The 13,421-nt window shown below is 39.8% G+C and overlaps 2 protein-coding genes across 3 annotated transcripts; both read left to right on the forward strand.

The window, feature by feature from the left end:
• Positions 1-5,222: 5,222 nt before the first annotated feature.
• LOC135640422 (arogenate dehydrogenase 2, chloroplastic-like) lies at positions 5,223-6,635 on the forward strand. The gene has a single exon (XM_065154824.1). The coding sequence runs from the start codon at positions 5,324-5,326 to the stop codon at positions 6,365-6,367; it is 1,044 nt and encodes a 347-aa protein (XP_065010896.1). The 5' UTR covers positions 5,223-5,323; the 3' UTR covers positions 6,368-6,635.
• A 4,189-nt stretch (positions 6,636-10,824) lies between these two features.
• On the forward strand, positions 10,825-12,814 carry LOC135639857 (uncharacterized). 2 transcript variants are annotated; one of them, XR_010497059.1, is made up of 3 exons: positions 10,825-11,563; positions 11,926-12,013; positions 12,144-12,814. XR_010497059.1 is itself a non-coding variant. In XM_065153832.1 (2 exons), exon 1 carries the CDS (start codon positions 10,834-10,836, stop codon positions 11,527-11,529), a length of 696 nt encoding a protein of 231 aa, XP_065009904.1. In that variant the 5' UTR covers positions 10,825-10,833; the 3' UTR covers positions 11,530-11,563; positions 11,926-12,814. The 2 variants fall into 2 exon arrangements, 1 of the variants encoding a protein (XP_065009904.1); XM_065153832.1 differs by having other exon boundaries at positions 11,926-12,814.
• Positions 12,815-13,421: the final 607 nt, after the last annotated feature.

Raw genomic sequence — 13,421 nt, forward strand, 5'->3', positions numbered from 1 at the left:
AAATGGAATCTTGGAGTGGATTAGCGGAATACTAATACGTGATGGAGGAATACTCCACACGGTTGGAGCACATGAACCTAATACAGTCGCTCGTGACGCATCGCCTCACCGAAGACTTCGATTTCTGTTCCGTGTTCATGTAATGCAACGTGGTTGACCGGCGAACAATGGATTGAATTCCCTGCAACTCGCACCGCATGCAGCAGCAGCCATAGGTGTCCAGTAATTCGCATCCGTCCCTCTCACTCCGTCGCATGCGTTGTTCGTTTCACGCACGGCGGAAGGAAGGAAGGAAGCTGAGGAGGCGCTGTTGTTGGTGGGTCGTACGTTGCTGTCAGATTTGATGGGTTAGTCTGAACCCAACACAATAGCGAAGAGCAGATGCGCGACAGCATGCGGAGATTCGTGAAGGTGCATCTTCATCTTGGAAGGCGAGTTTTTGGTTGTTTGAAAGACGCAAATGATAGAAAAAAATCTTTTCATCGTATAAATAAAGTTCACGTTAATAAAATTTCATCAGTCCTTCTCATCATTTCTTAATATATTATAGTATTAGAGCCACTCTTGCCTTAAAGCAAGATTTTTCTTTCTTTTCTCGTTGTCTAGCGACATCAATTTGTCTTGTTGATGATACCAGGGTATCACTCCGTGAAAGCCTGTCGGTATCGTCCTAGACTTCTTACTATATCCGAATGGTCTTAAACAAATATCATGACTATTCCGACCACTCGTCCAAATAATTGGATTGTGAATTCTAGTGCTTCTCATCATATCACTTTTGATATACAGAACTCGTCAATCCACAATGACTATGGAAATAACGAAGACATCATTATCGATGACGTTAACGGAATCCCCATCACTTATATTGGTTCCATAATATTTAATTCACACACCACCATTTTTATACTAGATGATGTTTTTTATGTATCTCACATGAATCTCATTCTAGTTTCTCAATTTTATAAATAAAATAATACCTTAATTAAATTCTTTTTTTTTTTTTTGCTCAAATTTTAAAACATGCTTCTTTGGATGATAGTCCCAAAGCCAATCTTATGGTGTCGCATCGAAGAAATGGAAATCATTATAATTACAAGGTTTGATTTGATTCGGGCAAATCCGTAGCTGAACAGTAGAATGTATCCGCAGGCAAAATGCCTTCATCTCCATCCACATTAGATGACACCAACAAAATCATTAGTGTCGTATCATCTCCTCGGGTTCGATATCAAGTTAGATAGTCCTATGTGTCGATATTAAGTGAGTCGCAACCACAAATCATGACGTGCACTTCTCGCTATCCAACACACTTTACATCACATTCGTTCTAATTTAAGTACCCATAGGAATCTTAATGGGATATACTTGGTTCTTCTAGATAACTCGACCAAACTTACGACGAGAAGAGGGACGAAAGAAGACTTGGATGACACGTGAAAGGACTAAAAGCATTTATCACATGCAATCAAACACTTCTTAGGCAGGCCATGATTGCAGTCACATCAAACCTAACAATTCAGATTACCAATTGTTCGCCAGCCAATGTACGTGAATTCCCCGTGAATGTCCTTCGTGCATCGGAGAGAAATAGAGGCATAATTATTGACTAACCATGTCGAAGCACAATTATAGGGCAATCACTTTCATTATAATTATGATGGTAGTTGGGGCGTATGCCATTGGGATCGAGTGGCAAATTAAAAGTTTATAAGATAAATATAAGAAATAGTTTTTATTCAATTTATCAATTTCATGCATAGCAAATAAAAAAAATTAATAAATCAATAAGAGGGTTTTCGAGCTTCTTTTTTACTTGACTTGTTATTGTATCCTACGAGGATAAACGATAAAACTAATATCATCATCTAAATCATGGATCTAAGCATCATCATAATTTAGTTCAATCCGATCATCAATAGAAGACTTTTATCGTACAAGAATTGATAGATCCATTGATCTTAAGGTGTAAATAGGAGATCGATTAAATTATCTTGATGGGTACTCGAGAGATATTACTTTAGGAATAAGGTGAGAAGCAGAATTTAAATGATTTAAACACCCCTTCCTCAGCTCAGAAGTCGATCCATACATAATTCAGAGTCTAAAAGTCAGCTCTCCTACAAAGACTCTCATATATCTTCTTCATCTTTATCACCATGATCTGCATATTGGGCATGACAAAAGAATTACCCAAAACCAGAAATAATTTATTGGCACAGTAAGATGGAAGTACAACTCCACAGGAAAGTGGATGAAAACCATGTGTTCTATTTTACGTGTATTACGGCGTCATGTGGAAAACGAGGGAGCTTATCATAATGCAATCAGGGCGCAAATTATTCTACCCTGTCGACTGGCAATAATGTATTCGAATCATCAGTAGCCCGTGAGGCCAAAGTTAGGACATTCGTCATTCACTGGTTTCTCGCTAATCTGTCGATCGCTTTCGCAATTATTCTTCCTATCACGATTTGATTTGATGTACTAATTAATCCTACAGCTACTAATCCAATATACTTAAAATTAAATTATCTTTAATAATTAATTATATTTAGCATTCCGATCATTATATTTTCAAAAATTATAATGGGTCTTTATACTTACAAAAGTAAAATATTTAATCTTATTTCTCCTCGTGTCGTTGACTCGCTGACAGAAATATCACACGTGTTGTCACATTCGAAAATAACGCTAAAACATGATAAAATCAAGCTAACAAGATTATCTTTAATAATTAATTAATATAGTATTCCGATCATTATACTTTCAAAAATTATATTATGATCTTTATACTTAGGAAAATGAAACATTTAAACTTCGTTTCTTCTCACGTCGTTGACTTTGCTGATGAAAATATTATATTATTTTTTTCTTGTGTAACTTCTATGAAAGCACTTTCCTTCTTCGATTTCATCCTTTCCTATAAGAGAGAGATACTTTCTACTTAGTGTTTTATTTCGTTTCCCAATAAAACCTTTGAAGACTCAAAAAGAAAAGATGGAGCAATTAAATAATATTATCTTATTTATTTTCTAACGAAACCCCTTTATTTCTCTTAATTTTTAATCCTATAAAATTATTTCTTTAATTTTTTTTACATTATTTTCTACGCATGACAGCACGTATGATATTTTTATCGACAGAGTTGACGTGAGAAGAAACGAGATTAAATATTCAACTTTAGCAAGTATAAAGATTTCAATATAATTTTTAAAATTATTAGGATCGAAATACTAAAGATAATTAATTATAATAGATAATCAATAATTAGCTCAACTAATAATAAATACTATAGGAAATTAAGATAAGATTTGTGTGGTTTATGGATATAAGCATGAAGAGATCGATGGTGAAGATCACGTGATTTCCTGTTCGATTTTGTTGACAGATAACAGAGTGTCAAAACCCGAAATCGCATAAAGATGCTCACGGCATTGCAGGACCGGGAGGTACCATCCACATCTATAACAATTGATGCCTTTCATATTTGTGGAATACGTCGTGGAACATTTGGAATCACAATGTTTTATGGAAGAAGATTTCCAATTCATTTTAGTCGCATGACAACTCGATCTTCTTGTTCCTCGGGGAACCAATAAAGCAAACATTATTGACCAACCATATCGATGCACAATTAATTATTCACCAATAAAAACTATTTAGCAATATTCAATAGTCTATCTACTAATGGTTGACATCTTAATCAACAAGACATCGTAGGGGTATCCGAGGTGCCTCCGATATAAAAAAACATCGAGCTCTCGAGGTATCATCTGTACGAAGATCGAGGTCGAAAAAGATTTTTCGATCCGATCTTTTCAATGCTCAAGTTAGTAACCCAAAGTTTATGAATGCAGACTTGAGTCATCAAAAGAAGAATATTCCTCTCATCGTAGTAAAGATGAATCTTTATATCTTTTCACAAAGGGTTAAAATATTTCATAAAATATAAATAATAAGGATATAGCCTCTAACCATCCTCAACGATTCTCTTTTAGCCTCTTATCCACATAAGCGATAAGTGGGGGACAATCTTGAACTGTCTGTCTCGGACTTGTTTGATGAAAGATGATTCAGACATTTTCCTTCTACATAGGATTTCACGTGATGGTTACTTATTAAATGACAGTGTATTTCTTATCGTCTACAAATTTCAAAACTAAATGTAACTTAAGTATTTAACAATAACGTCAAATGTTCAAACACAAAACTGAGGCATTTTAATGAACTACACTCGTGCGCTTTCATTATATTGAATGACATGCCTGCTTAAATATATTAGTGATGGCACTTAATCCATGAGAAATAGACATCGGTTTACACACAATCGGAACAGAGTACATGCAATTACTAACATAAGTTGACCATGGTTACAATGATTAAAGATAATATGATTGACATGACAATATCTTTTAATATCAATCTTGACAATGGATTTATCATTTAATTATTTAAATTCATATTATTTCATTATGTTAATCAATTAGTAAATTTTTTATTGTCCGACATGTCGATCGAATATAGAATCAATCGAGGTTTATTTTTGAATTAGTTTCAAGATGAGGTGTAGGGAAGCTAGAGATTCGAGCAAAGTTTTTTTAAAATCTACATCAAGAGTAAACTCAATAAAATCCTTTCGACGCTTAAATTAGTAAGAGATTTAAATGACTTAGTCGAGGGAGATAATCTCTTGAGAATGCACCAACGACCTTTTAACATAGTCATAAGTAATCATTAGGTTGAGGTAAATATGAAACGATTATACACGTTCTTATTCGACATTTATGAGATCAAATCAACATTATGTTAGCAATACTAGTTCAAATTAAAAAAAAATTAATTAATCTAAACGAGGCTCGAGAGATTTTATAAGATTACTTTTGGCAAAATAAATATAATAATTTAGTCACACACAGCCCGCTTATGAACTCAAACCACGCAATCCCAATTCAAAAGTGATGATGAAATGTGGCAGCAAAGCATAAAGGAAACATTACATGCATTCGGACAGTGACATTTTGGGTCACAAACAATTGAATGAAACACGTTTGGTAAAAAAAATATATATATATGGTTGGAAAAAGAAATGAAAGCAATGCCGTCGGTAAAAGGATTTGCGAGTTCTTCTGAGATCACAAGAATCAAACACATGAATCACATGCACCGAATTTGGACAAAACCTCTGTTCCTATTTATCTTCCACCCTCTTTGCCAACAAGCTCTAAGATCACAAGAATTGGAAGTAGCAGGTGGCTGTGTATTGCTGCTGCATATACCACACCACTCCGCTCCGTTCTTTCTTTCCCTTGCTACACGCAAAATGCTACTCTCCCGTGTGCTCCCCTCCAACACCACCCTCCTCCCCGCCTCCTCCCGCACTCGCGCAGCCCCTCTCCGGTGCCACCACGTCCCTGTCGGCCGTGCCATTACCGTCCCTGTTCGCTGCCGTGCCACCATGACCATCCAAGCCCGCGACACGCCCCCTGTTCTTGATATCGAGCCGCAGCCGCTTAAGCTCCTCGACCGCGGCACCAAGCTCAAGATCGCCGTCATCGGCTTCGGCAACTTCGGCCAGTTCCTTGCCCGCACCTTCGCCGCCCAAGGCCATGAGGTACTCGCGTACTCGCGCACCGACTACTCCGACACCGCCCGCTCCCTCGGCGTGGCATTTTTCGACAACCAGCACGACCTCTGCGAGCAGCACCCCGACGTCCTCCTCCTCTCCACTTCCATCCTCTCCGCCGAGGCCGTGCTCCGGTCTCTGCCCATCCAGCGCCTCCGCCGCAGCACTCTCTTCGTTGACGTCCTCTCCGTCAAGGAGTTTCCCAGGAACCTCTTCCTCCAGCTGCTGCCCCCGGACTTCGACATCCTGTGCACGCATCCCATGTTCGGCCCCGAGAGCGGCAAGCACGGCTGGGCCGGGCTCCCGTTCGTCTACGACAAAGTCCGGATCGGCGACTCCGACGACCGGGTCGAGCGGTGCCACGCGTTCCTCGAGATCTTCGAGCGGGAGGGCTGCCGGATGGTCGAGATGTCGTGTGCAGAGCACGACGAAACGGCAGCAGAGATCCAGTTCTTGACGCACACCATAGGCAGGGTGCTCGCGAAGCTGGACCTCAAGTCCACGCCCATCAACACCAAAGGTTACGAAACCCTACTAAATCTGGTGCAGAACACCTGCAGCGACAGCTACGAGCTGTACAATGGGCTGTTCATATACAACAAGAACTCCACCGAGCTGATCGAGAAGCTGGACGGCGCCTTGGACGGGATGAAGAAGGAGCTCTTTGATCGCTTGCATGGCATCTTTAGGGAGCAATTGTTCGACAGCTCAGGTAGAAGGCCCATTGACGTGGGCAACTGAATCATGAGGACAGACCGATCGTACCTTCTCATTGGGTGATGGCAGACGACTACCACAACACGTCAAGAGTGCCCACGATCAACTCCGTCAAAATTTAGCTCATGTTCTCTCCACTTTGTGTCATGTACTGTTCACAAAGTTGGATCCACTGTGCTTCTCCTGTAGGCCGTAAGCTGCTCTCTAGTGCTCGGCAATAATTCATCCCAAGGATTCGTTGTGCATGTAACAAATAATAGGTTGGTAACAATAAATAAGCGATGTCAGCTTCTTTATTATTTTTGGGTAGTCTCATCACGTCACCGTTCATAATAGCGAAGAAAAAGCTTGTACTGACTACGTGCAATTTGCCATCATATCCCGTGTAATATTATTTGAAATGGCCTCGATATACGCAAGAAGAAATTTGAACCTATTCCGTGATATTGCAATCAACTCTCGAAAATAATTAGATAGACGCGATTTCGGGTTTATACGAGCAATCAACTCTCGAAATGCCAACAACAAGACGGTGACGAAAACACGTCTCGATCACCGGACCCGAGCAACGTGAAGTGTTACGTCGCGGGATTGCGTGACGTACAACCGATGCCGGGAAAAGTATGGACGAGTGGTTGAGGAGGGGACGCGCATCGCCATCATCGTGCAGGAGACTGTCGACACTGTATCGAATAGATCTTATAGATATTTTAATCGTAATCATAAATAAGTCAGTGATTCATTTTTACTTAGACTTCTACTCGATCAAACCATATTAGAATATAATCGAACAATGGCAATCGACGATATGTTTAGGAACCTAATTAATTAATCACAATAATTTTCTGACTTTTAACTATTTGTTTTTGAAAAGATGAAACTAAACTGCATCGTTTGATGCAACAATTAAATACTCTTATTTAATGAAAATTGTATATTTATCTTCCAAAGTATGGTTTTGTATTTACTCCTTTAAATTTAAGTTTGGCGTATATGTGTACCATCTAAACCTCTTGGTAACACACAAAGATTGTCAACTGGTGAATCAGATGACTCATCTTGACTTATATAGATAACAAACGTTGCGAGAAGAATGAAGAAATCTGTAAGGAAAAGTAGTTTACCGGGAGTGGCTCGATCTTTGAACAATGTGTTAGAAAATAAATAGATAAACAAGTTTTAAGTTGTAGAAGAAGTTTATTTTAGTTGAGAAGCTAGGCAGTCTTCTCTATTGGGTAGCCTCCTAGTTGTGCCATCGAGCTATGCCGACGACCTTACACAACAGGCCTACGTCGGGAGTACCCCAACTTGATCTCTATGATGCTTTAAGTCAGAAAAATGGAGAGGAAGGTTAATAATGTAGGTAGGAGAGTGAAGAACTCTTGCTCGCTTGCCTCAGCTTGATTCAGGACTACGCTTTTATACCTGGATGCAAGGTGGAACAAACGAGTCTCCGTTAAGGCCCCCAGGAATGATGCTTGGGAACTGTCAAGGTGAGGACTTTGGTCTGTCTTTCTTGCTTCTCTAAGTCAGGCAGAGCATGGTCCTTTCATCGTCCGTCCAAAAGAGAAGGTTGGTGAGGTTGGGTTATACCGTCGACCATTAATGTGAAGTTAGATTCTCTTTCCCAACTATAGAATCGATGAGGAGTGTATCTTGCGGGCCCATTTCGAGAAGCCAGGATAGGCAATGTGACCTCTTGTTGGTGACTGTAAGGAGTAATGTTTCTCGAGCTTTTGCTTAGGTGTTGCTTACGAGGATCTAGGGGGTGCTAGGATTATCCTTATCACCTCTAAACTTCGATATATCAGTTTTAATTAATCTCTGTTACCTGCTCTAAGTTAATTTAATTGGTTGGACATTTAATTTTCATCAATCTTGATTAAAACTAAATGGTACATAAAGTATTTAAGGAATTTATATGTTTCATATTTTTATGTTTTTAGCTCAAAGACAACAATACTAATGATAATTACATGTGGCTAACATGCTTTAGAAGAAGATTATGACATATATGGTTATACGCTATATTTATCTCCAATATTAATATTTATGATGTCATAATTTTATTAAGTACATCAATAAGTTAGTGGTGTTGTATTATGCTCCTTTATAGGATTCAAAACCTTATTTAATGTATTTTTTATTTTTTTTTTAAATATTGAATATTATTTAAAAAAATATTCAATAATAGATTCAAAATCTTTTAGTCCCTATATGATTAATAAACAATTAAAAAATGGCAATATATGACAAGAATTATGGCTGTAGTGAATAATAAACGCAGTGAATCATTGAGATTTATTTTGACTCTGTTCCCTTTTATCCTTCTTTTTTTAACATTTCACCTATAATTGACTAATCGGTCAATTTTTTTAACATTTCTCCAATCGATACTATCTATAACTCGGCAAATAGGATTGATCTCTGATCAAATATAATTGAAGACGGATGTGGAAATCATAGGACGAGTACCATTCGCTGTTTCTTGGGTTTCCTCACGTAACTCAAGTCAGAAAGGGGTGCGTATATGCTAACTATTTGGAGACGTTCGACTGGATTAACATGGAATACTCTTCTAATACGCTAATTCCAATGGCATTTTTCACCATTTTATCTAAGAAAGCCTTCGATGTAGGTTTTTACTAATTGACACCTCATAATTGATTTTTTTATCTTAAGATACTGTTGTTGTTAATTTGATGAAAATACCCCTTCTCTCCACCAACAGTCTCGTACTATCATTATCGCCACCGTCGACTGTCGTCGCCTCCGTTGTCTCGTGCTCCCACGGTCGAGAGGCTTTTTTAGATAAAATGTCCTTAATTGATCGATGAGGCAGATCAGAGGGTGAGGAATTCAAGGATTACAAGATTTGGTAATCTTAGCTTATGGGCTCATGTTCTACCTACAAACAGACCTACCCATTTGGTGCAAGCCTCCGAACACGAGTCTTCCTCAAACATTAATTTTGGTTCCACAACATGAGATGAAACTAAAGTTTTTGTTCCCTTTTATTATTAAAAATATTATAGGAAGTTGGATTAGCACGATAGTCTCACGTCGTTAAAGATTAAAAGGATTAGATTGTATTGATTGAGTTCGAACCACAACTTTAAGTATCTAAGTCAACTCGTTGCCAAGCTATGGTTTAACATGATATAAATAAATAGATATTATGTGAGATGGCAAAGGAAACATTTGATGGGCCAAAGAGTAAAGAAGACTTAACGGACTTATGAGCCCTCTCTTGGTTCCGTACGGAGTACCTGTAGTTCTAAGACTTAACTCGTTCCTGAATCGTGCACCTTGGTTATGAGTTCTAAGACTATTTAGTCCCATATTGATTGAAGAGTTATGAACAAACTCGCTCATAAGTTCGTGCCTGTAGGCTACACTTATGATGACCAAATTATCCCTTATCATCGTATTTTGAAAGGCCTACAACCATTAAAAGATTGGATGCGATTGGGAAAAGAAATGTGAGACTATTCTTTGATTAGAACATGTTAGAGTGGATTATTTTCCAAAGTGCAGACCGAGCTGCTATCACCAAATGATAGGTGTATGACATGGGTGAGGACAGTCCAACATGCGTCCCTGTTTGCTTGCTCCTCCTTTATAGTGAATGTTAGCCCACCGCTTGTTCTGATGGTAGAGTTGGGGCTTGCAGAGTGACATGCACTTTTGATATCACAACTGTCTGTCTTGCGGTGCAGAACCTGGAGAGAGCATACTAAGAGGTGGTGGTGGTGGTGGTTTCTTTACAGCACTTGGCCAACCAGATGAATGGCTTACGATGGCTTTTGGATGCTGCATTCCCAACTTGGAGTAGCACAAGGGGATGGAAAGCCAACTAGCATTCATCTCCTTCAGTTCCTACTTCTTATGGTCCACATATATGAGCAACATCTCACGACAAAGCTAAGGAAGGGGGCACTTGCACTCTGATGTTGATTTCCACCCATTTCAATAGGGATTTAAGTAAAAGATTGTGAATTTTTTTAAAAAAAAAATATTTTATGATTTCTTAAGATATTTTTAATATTTTCACTATGGTATTTAATACATCTGGTCTTTTATTTTTCAGTATAATATATCTTTTATAAAAGTATGTCTTAAAAATATTTAGGTAACAAATATTAGTTCTTTTACGATAATTAAATTATTTTTATTCGATGAATATGATCTTATCCATTAAATTCTGCACTGCCTTTAACCATCTTTATCTGCCGGCCTTCGTGGAACCCAAAGTCAAAAGCCGTTACATCCGCCGTAATAGCCGTTCCATAAGATTCCTTCGCCGTTAAAACCAACGTTTCATACCCCTCGCATCCCCTATGGCTGTTACATCCGCCACAACAGCTGTTCCATAAGATTCCTTCGCCGTTAAAAGCCTAACCCATGCCGCTGCCCTCTGTTAGTCCCAACTCGCTCCGCTACCTTTCGTACCCCTCGCCTCCGCTACAAATACCATGCCGAGCGCCTCCATGGGGTTTGCCAAATTAGCTAGTCGGCGCCCCAAAACGTCGAGAACCCTAATGGCGTGCTCTTCTAGAAGATCCAACTCCGCCGTTCCACCGGTTTCGAGGCCCCTCCTACGATCCGCATCTCCCGCTGCGGTTGCAGGCGCCGCCCCCTTCTCTTCCTCCTACCGCTCCTCTGCCTCTTCTCCCTTCGCTTCCTCTTCCTCCGCCAACTCGTCCACCTTCTTCCATCACCGCTCCGCCTCGCCTACCCGCGTCTACCTCGTCGGATCCACGCCTTCCCCCAGAACCCCGTCCGTCCACTTCTCCCTCGATCGATCTACTTCCCCAGGCCGTTCCCTCGCCGTCGTCGACCGGCGCCGTCCCGCTTCCGCCTCGGCCGCCGCGCCTGCCCGTCGCACCTGCATGTGCTCTCCCACCACCCACCCCGGCTCCTTCCGCTGCAGCCTCCACAAGGGCCTCCGCTTTCCCCCTCACCACAACCAACACGCCGCTTCTTCGTCGCCGTCGAACCGCCTCAACGCCCGCCGTTCCGCGATGACCAACTCGCTGGTCCGAATCGGAGCCGTGGAGGGCGAGTGGGTGAAGCGCGCTCTTGCCTCCCTCATCCGTCCGTCCTCGCACCAGCAGCGCCGGCGGGCCGACTTCCGTCCGCGTCTCAGTCGCCTCTCCGTCATGTCCAGGGCCGACGATGTCTAGATCTCCGCCGTCTCATCCGCCGATCTCGAAGCAGGTTTGTTCGAAGATAATAAAAAAAAAATCAGTGCTGCTGTTATTCGCTTGCAGCCATCAGACTCCGATCGAAAGCTCGATCGGCGTTCGGTTTTTTTTTTTTTTTCGAATTTTTGGACATGAAGAAAGCACTGGGACGAAGATGAGATCACGTCCGTCCATGTACAGAATCAATTTTGATGCGAAAAACTGCTGAACGGAGAACTGAGAACAACACCAACGACAATACAAAAACAGATGAAATCGATGTCACAAATTTATGAATCTGTTGAAACGAAACCATTAACACAACTAATTAATATGATTTGTTTGCGCCTTTATTGGCGTGAAGTGTGTTGACGTGGTTACACATTCTGCCTGCAGCGAAGTTTTGCGTTGCGTTGCCAACTCCAGTTCGTCGGTTTCTTCCCCGTCGTGCGTTCCGTTGCCAACCCATTCGCTTTCCGTGGGGGTGAAGTATTTTCATTTTATTCGTTTAATTTATTTGGTATTCGTCCATCTTATGTATATAATATATTATATATATATATATGGTTGTGTTGGAATTTGATTTGTTGGACTGATGCTTTCTGTCGTTGCAGGAATGGCGGTCGCTTGGAGTGCACGAAACTTTTGTCGACTTCCGGAGTAAGTCTCAAAAGAATCAAATAAAGGAGAAGGGGAAACGTCCCTGGAAACTAATCAAATTGGGGAGTGGGCCAACTGCGATGGGGAGAAACGCACTGTCGACAGCTGTACGCCAACTCAACTTCTAAAAACAAAGAATTATTAACCATTTTCTTGAAATAATAATCCATGAATTAAGATGACAAGATATTTGAAAATGTAAAAAATATCAGCCAATTACTAAAACCTAAAAAATGTTCGTAACAATGCTATGAAACCCCCCTAATTATGATGAAATTCAAATCTGATATATAATTTAATTCGGTCTAAAAATTTAGAGATCAAAATATCTTAAACCAAAATGAGGGATGTATACAGCTGTGGCCAAAGATTCCAAGGAATATTTAATTAATAAGATTGAGATTGATGTGATCAAAAACCAGTGGATGAGATCAAATTGGACACACATCCCTTTCTAATTCCTCATCCACAGGAGTCAATTTCTTTCTCTGACACTGCACGAAAATAAATGAATAAACACACGGCCCATATCATCAGTGGATGAGATCACATCTCTTGTTTTCCCTAACAGTATTATATAATTATTGTCTTCAAATTTCAATGGAGGACTCTCGTTTTCTCTCTCTGCCATGTATTACATTGTTATTGTCTTTATACATCTATTGAGAACATTTGCCAATGAAAGGGTAGTGAGCGTTGACAGCAGCCGTTTTCTTAGACTCTCTCACTGAAAGTAATTTACATGGAAATTGCGTAAGTCACGTTAAATCACTTTCATGGTTTAGCCATTCATAGAGGCTTTCACGTCAAGTTATATGAAGCTATTAAATATAGTACTTAGCATTATATCATTGGACTCTTACGATTGATGGCTGTATGCCATTACTTTCACTTATATCTCAATTTTTATCTCACACATAATAATTTTCTATAAAAGTTATTTGAAGCAAAATCGAGTTTTTTTTTTATATAATCCGAATGAAGAATTAACAGATATATTTCGGTGGAAGACTTTATATTCGATCACATAATCTCTGAGTCTGGTCTTAATCGATCTAACAATATGTATCTTTTATCTTTGTAAAATATAAGATCTAAGCAGCATGGTTAGCTGCTCTTATTTAATTCTTCATTTAGCACACCTTTCTTGACAATCTGTGTGGCTTGTGGAGTTCTGCCCAAACCCAGCAAGAAAGAGAAGAAAGCAGGACACCCTTTCTGAAGCTTGGCGG

This window comes from Musa acuminata, chromosome BXJ3-6 (assembly GCF_036884655.1).
Source record: "Musa acuminata AAA Group cultivar baxijiao chromosome BXJ3-6, Cavendish_Baxijiao_AAA, whole genome shotgun sequence".
In the NCBI taxonomy this organism is placed as follows: domain Eukaryota; kingdom Viridiplantae; phylum Streptophyta; class Magnoliopsida; order Zingiberales; family Musaceae; genus Musa; species Musa acuminata.

Coding starts and splice junctions, on each gene's coding strand:
- LOC135640422 (XM_065154824.1), top strand. CDS start 5,324: ATGCTACTCTCCCGTGTGCTCCCCTCCAACACCACCCTCCTCCCCGCC.
- LOC135639857 (XM_065153832.1), top strand. CDS start 10,834: ATGGGGTTTGCCAAATTAGCTAGTCGGCGCCCCAAAACGTCGAGAACC.